Source organism: Bos javanicus, chromosome 2, assembly GCF_032452875.1.
Source record: "Bos javanicus breed banteng chromosome 2, ARS-OSU_banteng_1.0, whole genome shotgun sequence".
NCBI classification, from domain to species: Eukaryota; Metazoa; Chordata; class Mammalia; order Artiodactyla; family Bovidae; genus Bos; species Bos javanicus.
In genome coordinates this window covers 15,077,539-15,092,120 of record NC_083869.1, presented here as the reverse complement: position 1 = coordinate 15,092,120, position 14,582 = coordinate 15,077,539, and the positions used below count along the sequence as shown (strand labels likewise).

Here is a 14,582-nt window from a genome sequence, read left to right as displayed (position 1 = left end):
TTGGTTTTTAACCTAGTCACTCTTTGTCAAAATCTTAAAACTTCAAGTAATTGAGAGTTCGTTTTGTCCTCTTTTTAGTGCTGGCAATTTGTTCTTTCTTCAAAAATTCATTACATCCTATCCATTGCTCCAGTTCAAAATATAAATTTCCACACTTGAAAATAACATTTGATATCCAAATATCCTAAAGATTGTAACTATTAGACTAAAAAGTCAACAAGTTTAGGTTTTAATACCTTCTTCGTGTTTATCTCAGTAGAAGAATAAGCTGGGGCAGGGGGCGCGGGGGGAAGACTGACAGGAAAAATCATTTGGTGATTAAAGACAACATTCAAAATAAATAAAACAAAATATGCATTTTATTTAAATCCACTGTTTTGCACAGAACTAGTTTAAAACAATTTTTGGACTTAAAATAGTAATATATAAAATTCAAGTCATTTATATTTTTTTGATGCAAAGTTCTATCACCCACCAAACTTAAGTTAGGTCCGTTTCAAACACAATTCCTTAATTGGTGACTTTTTTTCTTTTTTTAAATTTTTTTGGAAACCAACAACCACTCATCTGCCAGACCTGACCCAGTATATGTAGTAGACCATAGGGACAATGGACGTGAGACAGAGAGAGAATCCACAAACAAACCCAACTCTGGGGAAATCAGAACCAAAGAGGACCAGGAAGACGTAATCACCCTGAACCCAGAAAGACCAGGAAAGACACAGACCACCTCCACTTACAGAACGAGCCCTGATCCAATTGTAAATATTTGACTCTCAGGCAATAGGCACTTCTATGAACCCGTGGATTGCATGGCTTTGAAAGTGAAGAAAATATCAAGAAAAATGTCTTAAGACTGCAACCTTAAAAAAGGAAGTATCAGTATCATGCAGCATTTGGTAGAGAGCTTTGGAGCCTTAAGAGTGCATCTGTTGCATAACGAAGCTGACCCAGGACTGTCTTCCTGGGGCTTGGAGATAGTAGTTGGCTTCTCCTAAAGGAGCTACTGAGACGACTCCGGGGCAGAAATGGTTAACAGTCATTCATTCAAATCACCTTGATTCAGTTCCTTTATTTTTACTAGATGATTTCAACTCTGTTGTGTTTGCACTGGTTGATTTCAAAAGTCAATCTATTTGCTCATCAGCAAAATTGCTCTGTCCTCCAGGACAATGCCAAAGAATATGATCTCGTGTATTTCACTAACTCCAAAAGTTATCAAAGTCAATGATACAAAAAGTAACATTTTCAAAGGAGGATAGCCTAAGAAATATGTAGTTTATTCATCTCTCTAATTAGCTTAGATTTTAATCCTGGATCAAACCAAAACATTACTCATTAAGCTGAACAAATATTTGGATAGTATTTCTGTGGGGTGTGTGTGTTTGGACAAGTTCCTTTTCTTTAATAAAATTGCTTTTACTAAACTGAGCTTTGTTGGGATGCCCCCTGCTTGCTTGCTGCTGGTTTTTATGGATGAGATACATTGCGGAAGTTGTCTCTCATATCACTCAGCCACCTTTCACAAGCCCCAGGGAAGAAGATTTCTTCAAGACCTTCAGTTCAAGGAAGAGCTTTGACTCTCCTGAACAAATGACCCATTCCTATTTTATAGACTATGGAAGTCCCATGAACACCTGCCCATGTAAGGGAAATTTAATTCAATTAAGTTTTCATTTTCATTTAACTTCTTTTTATCTCTTCTCAAATGAATTTAAAATAAAAATGCTGTAAAAGACCCACTGTTAAAGTGGAATGCTTTTGGTTAAATGTATATAAGTCTGAATTTGGCAATAAGGAGTTCATGATCTGAGCCACAGTCGGCTCCCGGTCTGGTTTTTGCTGACTGTATACAGCCTCTCCATATTTGGCTGCAAAGAATATAATCAATCTGATTTCGGTGTTGACCATCTGGTGATGTCCATGTGTAGAGTCTTCTCTTGTGTTGTTGGAAGGGGGTGTTTGCTATGACCAGTGCATTCTCTTGGCAAAACTCTATTAGCCTTTGCCTTGCTTCATTCTGTATTCCAAGGCCAAATTTGCCTGTTATCCAAGGTGTTTCTTGACTTCCTACTTTTGCATTCCAGTCCCCTATAATGAAAAGGACATCTTTGGGGGGTGTTAGTTCTAAAAGGTCTTGTAGGTCTTCATAGAACTGTTCAACTTCAGCTTCTTCAGCGTTACTGGTTGGGGCACAGACTTGGATTACCGTGATATTGAATGGGAGCTGACTGTGGCCCAAATCATGAACTCCTATTGCCAATTCAGACTTAAATTGAAGAAAGTAGGGAAAACCACTAGACCATTCAGGTATGACCTAAATCAAATCCCTTATGATTATACAGTGGAAGTGAGAAATAGATTTAAGGGACTAGATCTGATAGATAGAGTGCCTGACGAACTATGGAATGAGGTTCATGACATTGTACAGGAGACAGAGATCAAGACCATCCCCATGGAAAAGAAATGCAAAAAGGCAAAATGGCTGTCTGGGGAGGCCTTACAAATAGCTGTGAAAAGAAGAGAAGCGAAAAGCAAAGGAGCAAAGGAAAGATATAAGCATCTGAATGCAGAGTTCCGAAGAATAGCAAGGAGAGATAAGAAAGCCTTCCTCAGCGATCAATGCAAAGAAATAGAGGAAAACAACAGAATGGGAAAGACTAGAGATCTCCTCAAGAAAATTAGAGATACCAAGGGAAAATTTCATGCAAGGATGGGTTCGATAAAGGACAGAAATGGTATGGACCTAACAGAAGCAGAAGATATTAAGAAGAGGTGGCAAGAATACACAGAATAACTATACAAAAAAGATGTTCACGGCCAAGATAATCACGATGGTGTGATCACTCACCTAGAGCCAGACATCCTGGTGAAGTCAAGTGGGCCTTACGAAGCATCACTTGGAACAACGCTAGTGCAGGTGATGGAATTCCAGTTGGGCTATTTAAAATCCTGAAAGATGATGCTGTGAAAGTGCTACACTCAATATGCCAGCAGATTTGGAAAACTCAGCAGTGGCCACAGGACTAAAAAAGGTCAGTTTTCATTCCAGTCCCAAAGAAAGGCAATGCCAAAGAATGCTCAAACTACCACACAATTGCACTCATCTCACATGCTAGTAAAGTAATGCTCAAAATTCTCCAAGCCAGGCTTCAGCAAATCGTGAACCATGAACTTCCAGATGTTCAAGCTGGTTTTAGAAAAGGCAGAGGAACCAGAGATCAAATTGCCAACATCCACTGGATCATGGAAAAAGCAAGAGAGTTCCAGAAAAACATCTATTTCTTCTATATTGACTATGCCAAAGCCTTTGACTGTGTGGATCACAATAAACTGTGGAAAATTCTTCAAGAGATGGGAATACCAGACCACCTGACCTGCCTCTTGAGAAACCTGTATGCAAGTCAGGAAGCAACAGTTAGAACTGGACATCGAACAACAGACTGGTTCCAAATAGGAAAAGGAGCACGTCAAGGCTGTATATTGTCACCCTGCTTATTTAACTTATATGCAGAGTACATCATGAGGAACCCTGGGCTGGAAGAAACACAAGCTGGAATCAAGATTGACCGGAGAAATATCAATAACCTCAGATATGCAGATGACACCACCCTTATGGCAGAAAGTGAAGAGGAACTAAAAAGCCTCTTGCTGAAAGTGAAAGTAGAGAGTGAAAAAGTTGGCCTAAAGCTCAACATTCAGAAAACGAAGATCATGGCATCCGGTCCCATCACAGATGGGAAAACAGTGGAAACAGTGTCAGACTTTATTTTTGGGGGCTCCAAAATCACTGCAGATGGTGATTGCAGCCATGAAATTAAAAGACGCTTACTCCTTGAAAGGAAAGTTATGACCAACCTAGACAGCATATTCAAAAGCAGAGACATTACTTTGCCAACAAAGGTCCGTCTAGTCAAGGCTATGGTTTTTCCTGTGGTCATGTATGGATGCAAGAGTTGGACTATAAAGAAAGCTGAGAGCTGAAGAATTGATGCTTTTGAACTGTGGTGTTGAAGAAGACTCTTGAGAGTCCCTTGGACTGCAAGGAGATCCAACCAGTCCATTCTAAAGGAGATCAGTCCTGGGTGTTCTTGGAAGGACTGATGCTAAAGCTGAAACTCCAATACTTTGGCCACTTCATGCGAAGAGTTGACTCACTGGAAAAGATCCTAATGCTGGGAGGGATTAGGGGCAGGAGGAGAAGGGGATGATAGAGGATGAGATGGCTGGATGGCATCACTGACTCGATGGACGTGAGTCTGAGTGAACTCCGGGAGTTTGTGATGGACAGGGAGGCCTGGTGTGCTGTGATTCATGGGGTCACAAAGAGTCAGACACGACTGAGTGACTGAACTGAATACACACACATACACACACACACACACACACACACACACACACACATATATATATATATATATCTCCTCCCTCAGTCTCTCTCTATATAAATAGATATGTATATATATACATTATGTTTCTAGAGAGATGGACCAAACTTTGGCCTCTGTAGTTTCCTGTTTTCTTAATCAGGTTTCCTTACACTTGAACAGACCATTTAGTAACAGGTCTCATAGTTCTAATAGGTCACTTCAACCCATCTTCTATACGTACAACCATATCAGCTGGCTGCACTTGACCAACTTGGGTCCTCAGTCTTCTCGATCAATGATTTCTGGCCTGAAAACTTAACATCACCATGTGCCTGCTCTTTGTCTGGCACCCAGATCTATCCTGAAACATCTCTACCCCAAGCTGTGCATCAACAACAGCTGCCTCTACCCTAGTTAACCTGGGAAATAGGAAAAAATGGCCAAAAAAAGAAGAAAACAAGATTTATAAGTCTGTGAGAAAAAAATCCTAAAACTCAGTTTGACTAGATACTTTCAGAAATCTAATGTGCTTTTTATATTCAGTTCAGTCGGTCAGTCATGTCTGACTCATTGTGACCCCATGGACTGCAACACGCCAGGCCTCCCTGTCCATCATCTACTCCCGGAGTTTACTCAAACTCATGTCCATTGAGTCAGTGATGCCATCCAATGAACTCATCCTCTGTTGTCCCCTTCTCCTCCTGCCCTCAATCTTTCCCAGCATCAGGGTCTTTTCTAATGAGTCAGTTCTTCGCATCAGGTGGCCAAAGTTTTGGAGTTTCAGTTTCAGCATCAGTCCTTCCAATTAATATTCATGACTGATTTCCTTCAGGATGGACTGGTTGGATCTCTTTGCAGTCCAAGGAACTCTCAAGAGACTTCTCCAATACCACAGTTCAAAAGCATCAATTATTTGGTGCTTAGCTTTCTTTATAGTCCAACTTCATATGTATATTCATGTATACTTTATTTAATATATAAAGTATAAATATCGTTCAAAAATTTAAGATACACTGAATTCATAAGGAAACATTCTAGAAAATATTCTCTTTTCTCTGGATATTACCTTTAGGAAAAGCTACCCTGAAGTATAAACAATTTAAATTATCTTTAAAAAAATGTTATTCTTATTAGATGACCGCATATAAATCAATGAAGTTAGAACACTCCCTTACACCATGTACAAAAATTTAATTCAGTTCAAAATGGCTTAAAGACTTAAATATAAGACACAACACCACAAAACTCCTAGAATAGCAGATAAGCAAAACATTCTGTGACACAAATTGCACTGTTTTCTAAAGTCAGTCTCTCAAGGTAAAATAAATAAAAGCAAAAATAAACAATGAGACCTACTGAAACTTATGAGATTTTGCACACCAAAGGAAACCATAAACAAAACAAAAAGACAAACTACAGACTGGGAGAGAGTTGCAAAAATGTACAAACAGTCCATACAATTCAATTTCAAAAAACAATACTTTCAAAAAATAGGCACGAGACCTGAACAGACTTTTCTCCAGAGAAGACATACAGATAGCCAACAGGCAAATGAAAAGATGCTCAATATCATTAATTACTTGAGCAATAGAAAACTACAATGAGGTATCACCTCATACAGGTCAGAATGGCCATCATCAAAAACTCTACAAATATATGCTGGAGAGGGTGTGTTGAAACAAGAACCCTCCTACACTGTTGGTGGGAATGTAAATTGGTGCAGCCATTATGAAGAACAATATAGAAGTTCATTAAAAAAACTAAACACAGAGTTACTGTCTAATCCAGCAATCCCACTCCTGGGCATACATCCAGAAAAACTAACTGCTCTAATTCAAAAAGGTACACGCACCCCAGTGTTCATGGAGGCACTGCATACAATAGCCAAGACACAGAAGCAACCTCAGGGCCCATCAACAGACGAAGGGATAAAGAAGACATGGGTTGTGCGGGGATGTGTGTGTGTGTGTGTGTGCATCCTAACTTCAGTCGTGTCCAACTCTTTGTGATGCTATGGACTGTAGCACACCAGGCTCCTCTGTCCATGGGATTCTCCAGGCAAGAATATTGGAGTGGGTTGCCATGCCCACCTCCAGGGGATCTTCCTAACCCAGGGATCAAATCTGAGTCTCTTAAGTTTCCTGCACGGACAGGCAGATTGTTTATTACTAGTGCTACCTGGGTGTATATACATACATATATATGTATGTATATATACACAGACACATATATGTAAATGTGTGTATATTTATATATGTATATGTTTGTAATGGAATACTATTCAGCCATTAAAAAAGAATGAAATAATGCCACTTGCAGCATCATGAATAGACCTAGAGATTGTCATACTAAGTGAAGAGAAAAACAAATACCATATGATATTACTTATTATATGGAATCTAAAAAGTGGACAAATGAACTTACTTAAAAAATAGAAACACAGGGTCCAAAGGGGAAGGGGGAGGGATAAATCAGGAGTATGGTATTAATAGATGCACACTAACATATATAAACTAAACAGTAATTTATTATATTTCACAGGGAACTATATTCAGGATCTTGTAATAACCAACAATAGAAAACAATAGGAAAATATACACACACACATACACACATATAAAACTAAATCACTTTGCTGTATACCTGAAACACAATATTGTAAATCAATTATATTTAAATTAATAAAAACTGTTACTCTTAAGTCATCCAGTATATATATTCTCTTGCTATCAATGTGTAGGTACAAGAAAAATAAATTCTAATATAAGCTCAAAAGAAACACTAATAGAAAAACAAATATCATTTTAAAAGCAGCTTCCAAGAGAACAATATTATTTAAGAACTGTTTTACTTCAGATTATCAAAGCTTCTTCATGGAAGCAGTCATTCAACGCTTACTTCCTAAGTCATTCTATAAGGTCAGTACTACCTTGATATTAAAGTCAGAAAGATACTAAAAGTAGAAAAATAAAAACTACACACAAATATCCCTAATGAATAGTAATGTTAAAATACTAGCAGGCCAAATTCAGTAAAATATGAAAAGAATTATATACTATGACTATTTGGGATTTATTGCTGGAATGCAAGGATGGTTCAACCTATTAAAAATCAGTGTAGAACACCACATTAACAGAATGAAAAGAAAAAGTTATATGATTGTTTCAATTAATGTAGAAAAAGCATATGACCAAATTCAACACCTTTCATGCTAAGAACATTTAACAGACTAGAAATAGATAGTAGCCTGCACCAAGCTCCTCCATCCATGGGATTTTCCAGGCAAGAGTACTGGAGTGGGTTGCCATTGCCTTCTCCTGGGAATCTTCCTGACCCAGGGATCGAACCCATGTCTCCCGCATTGTAGACAGACGCTTTACCGTCTGAGCCACCAGGGAAGTCCAAAATAGAAACAAACAACCTCAATATAATTAAGGGTTATTGATAAATATGATACCATGTTTAGATTAATAACCTACATCAAGGAAACGAGACTCATTAAAAATTTCCATAAGGAGTACTTACCTGCCAAAATTTTCTTGAACTGTCTAAACCATATGTCACAGTGGTCTTCACTTAAATTAATAAGATCAAGTGTAGAATCCTTTAATTTATTTTTTTCTGTTTTCAAACATATGAAGAGAGTGATTCCTAATAAAGTACCACTTCCCTGCTGTTTAATTGAATAACGCCGTTTCAGTTTGACAGAGAATATGTCCTTGAGTTCAACAAATTCTTCTTTATGTAGAAAATCATACTTGGAATCACCTGAAAAGAAATTAAAATTTCAAGTCAAAACCATTGTGTTTATATTCTTGTATGTATGAATAATAAATAGTGAAAAAACTCAAAAATATTTATCATCTGATTATGCTTTATGTCAAGTCCTATATGAGATGAGGAGGGAAAAAAAGAAAAATTAGGTCCATTATCCCATAGATAGAAAAAAATGGAAGAGAGTCCCTGCCACACATATTCAATGCATGAAGAATTCCAGGAACAAAAACAAAGCAACATTTCAGTAATAATAAATTAGTATCATGCAAGAGGCTTCCTGTTACTTACAGGGACAGAGTAAAGTAATGGAAAGAAAAGGATTCACTAACAGAAGTGAGTTTAAGACAGGCTGTTGAAGGCAAAATGAAAGGGAAAGAAAATGTACATTTTTGGTAGAGATGCATGTGCAAAAAGGAAATGGTGAGATTACTGTGAGTAGAAAACAATGAATTCCTGCCAATCTAAAAAGAAAGATCCACCTGAATCTCACTATGCTGTTGTTGCTGTTGTTTATAAACTTATATCTCATGACTTGATGGATGAAATAGAAGGAAATTAAAGAAGAATAACAATAATCTTTGTGGGAGATACCCGAAAAGGCATCTACTGCAATGAAGGTTCTGAATCAAAACAAAATTATAGTGAAGGAATTAATCTTTGATCTTTGTGGCTTTTGGCTTCCTTGAAGGTGGTTTATAAGAAAAAGAAATGATTCAGACCTCGTGTTTCTTTCCCTGAAGATTTTTAAGGATTAGCAGAAGGAAAAGTTTGAAATTCACGTTAGGAGTCAATGAAAAGTGAGATAAATACACTGAATTATTTTGTTTCATTGATTTAGTATCCAAAACAGTTTAACATGGCTATTACTATATATCATTCAGTTCAAGAAACTTCTGTTGAAAGCTTTGTGTTAAACACTATGCAGAATGCAAGAGAGAGAAGTTCTACTACCTGCTCCTGAGTGGCCATTATTTATTGGGATTAAAATAGATATTTAATGTAGATATAATTGGGATATACATAAAAGAATTCTGGTGTCTCAGAGGGTCATATGAATTTTTATCAGAAAACCCAGGAAAAGAATTTGAACTGGACACTTTTACAGAGTTCAGTTCAGTCACTCAGTTGTGTCCGACTCTTTGCGACCCCATGAATTGCAGCACGCCAGGCCTCCCTGTCCATCACCAACTCCCGGAGTTCACTCAAACTCATGTCCATCAAGTCGGTGATGAGAAGGCAAACAATGAATTTCTGTGTGCAGCGGAAGAGTGAGAGTAGACAGGCAAGTTAGCAGCACATACAAGCACACGTGTCAGATCTGTGTACAGCAGAAGAGTGAGAGTAGACAGAAGTTAGCAGAACATACAAGCACACGTGTCAGTGTGTGCTGTGCCCACTGTATTTTGGTATTTCTTTCATGAACCTTGGCTTCATCTTAAATATGGTCCTTTCCATCATTGTACAATGGTTGCCAGTGAATTTGAACTTGGTTCTTTATTCAAATCTAGTGGGAGAGGAAAAGGTGTGCATATATGAGAGATTCAACATGTTTTAATCCTGAACAAAGATTAAAACTTTTTGTTATTCATTGTCCTAATGCTTCACCTGGAACACTTACTCTCTTAATCAAGACCCTTCCCAGGGGATGTGGTGGGACCCCCCTTCTCCTAAAGGCTGAGGACACCTGAACTGAAGTTGGGAAGGCTCCCAAAAAGGTGCAAAAGAGGAAGTCTGAGTCCAGATTTATCATGAGTCCATGACAAATCTTCATGCTACACTCGGGAGTTTGCTCATTGTGCATTGATCCCAAGGTGCTGTACATTTTTCACCGTAACACTGCAATTTAGTTTAGCAAAGATGATTATGTCATCAGGATAAAGATTAGAAAACACGAATGAGACATTGGAGGAGTGGAAACCAGTCTACGAGGCTTGAACTAAGGTAGAGGAAATAATAGAAATGTGCTTTCCTTTTTAATAATTGCACTGGAGAGAAAAATATTATGCTTAGAAGTTTTTTCCCCTAAAATTTAGATCTTATTGAATATTACATTTAACATAAAATTAGAATATTACATAAATGAAAATTTAGAATTTATTTATATATTTGTGCAGAATGGATAATTACTAGCTGCCTAACATTCCTCCTACAGGCAAGATATAAAATTCCATCTTTTGCTTCAGTTCAGTCACTCAGTTGTGTCCCACTCTTTGTGACCCCCATGGACTGCAGCATGACAGGATTCCCTGTCCATCACCAATTCCCGGAGCTTGCTCAAACTCATGTGCGTCAAGTCTGTGATGCCATCCAACCATCTCATCCTCTGTCATCCCCTTCTCCTCCCGCCTTCAATCTTTCCCGTCATCGGGGTCTTTTCCAATGAGTCAGTTCTTCACATCAAGTGGCCAAAGTATTGGAGCTTCAGCATTAGTCCTTCCAATGAATATTCAGGACTGATTTCCTTTAGGACTGACTGGTTGGATCTCCTTGCAGTCCAAATAGCTAAGAGTCTTCTCCAATACCACAGTTCAAGAGCATCAATTCTTTGGCACTCAGCTTTCTTTATGGTCCAATTCTTACGTCCATACACGACTACTGGAAAAACCATAGCCTTGACTAGACAGACCTTTGTTGGCAAAGTAATATCTCTGCTTTTTAATATGCTGTCTATGTTGATCATAGCTTTTCTTCCAAGAAGCAAGTGTCTTTTAATTTCATAGCTTCAGTCACCATCTGAAGTGATTTTGGAGCCCCCAAAAATAGTCTGTCACTGTTACCATTGTTTCCCCATCTATTTGCCTTGAAGTGATGGGACCAGATGCCAAGATCTTTGTTTTGTGAATGTTGAGTTTTAAGCCAGCTTTTTCACTCTCCTCTTTCACTTTCATCAAAAGGCTCTTTCATTCCTCTTTGCTTTCTGCCATTAGGGTGGCATCAACTGCATATCTGAGGTTATTGATATTTCTCCCAGCAGTCTTGATTCCAGCCTATGCTTCATCCAGCCTGGTATTTTGCATGATGTACTCTGATATAAGTTAAATAAGCAGGCTGACAATATACAGCCTTGACGTACTCCTTTTCCAATTTGGAACCTGTCTGTTGTTCCATGTTCAGTTCTAACCATTGCTTATTGACCTGCATACATGTTTCTCAGGAGGCAGGTAAGATGGTCTGGTATTCCAATTTTGGTATGTATATCGCCTAAACTTGCTTCCCTGGTGGCTCAGATGGTAAAGAATCTGCCTGCCATGCAGGAGACAAGGGTTCAATCCCTGGGTTTGAAAGATCCCCTGGAGAAGGGTATAGCAACCCACTCCAGTATTCTTGCCTGGGAAATCCCATGGACAGAGGAGCCTGGTCGGCTATAGTCCATGGGTTAGCAAAGAGTCTGATACAACTGAGCAAGTGAGAACAATCTTATAATATTCATTATAAGCTTGTGTCTCACATTAATTTTTATGTAATCAAACATACAACAAATAAGACCTCCAAAGGGGTCAGGTAGGAAGGAAGGCAAGGATCACTGAGGGGAAAAAAATGAAAAGGATGAAATATATATTTTTTCACAAGTCCTATATTATAGTCTGAATTCCTTGCCATGTGTACTTTACTTTGGCAGTAAACAATTCAATGACTATTCCTATTTAAAATCTCTTGTAATTGCAAATTTAAAGATACTGAAACAACAACCAAGATCCAACTTAGTAGAATTTATGGAAACAGGGCAAGAATACCTAATATTACTCTTACTATTCTCAACATTCTGGTCACTATCATACACAAGGAAAATTAAATAAAAACTGATGGTGGAAGGGCTAGAGGGAGAGATGAAACTGTGCTATTTATAGACAGTATCACAATATATTCAAAAAACCCCAGAGAATCTATTTGAAATCATTAGAACGAATAAGAATAGCCAATAAGGAAGCTGGTTACAAATATATCAATAGCTAGAAAGAAAGAATATTGGGGATAAAGAGACCCCATGCAAATTATTATCTAGGAACAAATTTATCAAAATGATCCTGGACTTGTTTGGGTAGAAAAGGCCGTACAAAATAAATTGAGAGACAAATGAAGGCATATCAAGTTCCAAGATTACATTATTTTTATGCTAGTATTCTCATTATTAATTACTTATAATGCAATTCCAGTCAAAATCTAAATGGTATTTTCTTTGATGTAAGGAGCAAGGAACCTTATCAAATGATTTGTAAATTTCCTTGGAATAAATAATGAAGAAAAATGTTTTAATAGTAATGAGGAGAAGTACATACCACCCAGGTAATATAAAGTTATAATAATTAAAACATCTAGAAATAGATAAATGAATGGTCCAAAGAAATATTTGCATATATTTTAAAAGTCACAAATGTGATAATGGTAGTATCCAAAATCAGTGAGGAATATTTAGTAAAAGATGATTTAGAACTGGTTCATCTTTAAAAAAGAAAAGAAAAACTAGATCTCTGTTTCATGATATACACCAATATTTCTAGATTACAAAGAACTTTATATAACCATAAACTAGTAAAGCCATAGTATGGCAATAAAGGCAGACAGAGACTGAGATGCATAACATAAAGGTTATTCAATGCCAATAAGGTCCTAAAGACCCATAAATAGAAGTCATAAACAAAATCCAACTGGGAAGAAATATTTGCAACATACGACAGTTAAATAATCTATTTAATCAAGAAAAGAAACACTTCAGTGGAAAAGTACATTAAAGACACAGGCAGGCATTTCACAAAAGAAGAAATGCAAATTGACCAATGAATATATGAGAAAGTTCAATCTAATTAGTAATCAAAGAAATGCAAATTAAAACAACAAGATACCACTTTTTGCCTTTTAGATTGGCACAAGATCAAAAATAACGCTCATTGATGGTATGGGCAAAGGGAACCAGTCCCAGCGCCGGTGGGAATGCAAAAATGGTAACTGCTGGAGAACAAGTTGGGAATACTTATCAAAAGATTTCAAAATGTTAATTGCAGCAGTATTTATAATAGCAAAACTATTTGAAGCAGTATTCATGTTCTTCAATAGGAGAATTGCTTAATCATAATCTGCAACTCACAATGAGAAAATTAGATCTTTGTGTGTTGATGTGGAAAGACATCCATATTGAGGTATGAGTAAGTGGAATAAAAAGCAAATGACAATAATCTGAGAGGCTGATCTCACTTTCATTAAAAGGAGAAAATAATCCACACAGAAAACATACAACAAACAGTAGTTATCAATGAAAACATAGATATAAAGGAGTATAACATTAATTTTTACTTATAAACCTTCCTTTCTGTAATCAGCATTATATTTTATCAGTTTCTTAAAAGGAGAAAAGGGAAAATGCTTTAAAATATGCATATTTTTGATCGAGCAATTTACTTCCAGGAATTTATCCTAAGGGAATAGATAATATGCACAATTTAGCTAGAAGAATGCTTACCCAAGCATTATTTGAGTGAAACTTGGAAATAACCTAAATGTGACCTAACAGACTATTGGTTTTGGAAAATGAAGCATATTCATATACTATAATGCTATTCAGCCATTAAAGTGTAGCAATCTGACTAGAAAAGTGTCTAAAACAGTGTACCACATTTCCATTACTGTTTTGTATATATTTATTGAATGCATAATGTATGTGGAATGTATTTCCATATGCACATATGTATGACGATGCATATGAAAACTTGGAAGGAGAGTGAGATTGTGAATTAGTTTGCGTATATGAATTTCTAATTTTCCTACAATGGAAATATTTCTGTAATCAACTGAAAAAGATGGTTTTCTTGCTCATCCTAAAATAGTTCCTGATCATATTATTCATTTTAATCTTTAAAATCCCATTTTCTAAAATGTAAGGGAAGCTAATATTTAATTAGCATGTGCTATATGCCAGACATTGCCCTCAGCACTTAACATCTATTATCTCATTTAATCCTTACACTACCCAAGGCAGACGCTTTTTCCTAAAAAGAAGGAATTCAGGCCACAGCATTTAAGTATCTTGTCCATGGTCATACAACTGGTAGGAGCCAGATCCAAGATCTAAATCCAAGTACTTTGGTCCTTACCAACACTGCACAGAAGTAAGGACCTTCTTGAAGTAAACACACACCCATCTGACCTTCTGGATCTGTTTTTTATTCTGCTGCTGCTGCTAAGTCACTTCAGTCGTGTCTGACTCTGTGCGACCCCATAGACAGCAGCCCACAACACTGGAGTGGGTTGCCATTTCCTTCTCCAGTGCATGAAAGTGAAAAGTGAAAGTGAAGTCGCTCAGTCGTGTCTGACTCTTAGCAACCCCATGGACTGCAGCCTACCAGGCTCCTCCATCCATGGGATTTTCCATGCAAGAGTACTGGAGTGGGGTGCCATTGCCTCTAACTAGATCCTAGGAAAACAGCAAAACCACTCGTGTGT

The 14,582-nt window shown here is 37.3% G+C and overlaps 1 protein-coding gene across 2 annotated transcripts in view; it reads right to left on the bottom strand.

Annotated features, from left to right (window-relative positions):
• The window catches only part of CERKL (ceramide kinase like), a 141,090-nt gene that overhangs the window by 81,264 nt on the left and 45,244 nt on the right, over positions 1-14,582 (bottom strand). For both annotated transcript variants that reach the window (XM_061433883.1, XM_061433872.1), the window contains exon 2: positions 7,896-8,138. In XM_061433883.1, the coding sequence (XP_061289867.1) occupies positions 7,896-8,138 (243 nt within the window). The remainder of the gene's footprint in view (positions 1-7,895; positions 8,139-14,582) is intronic.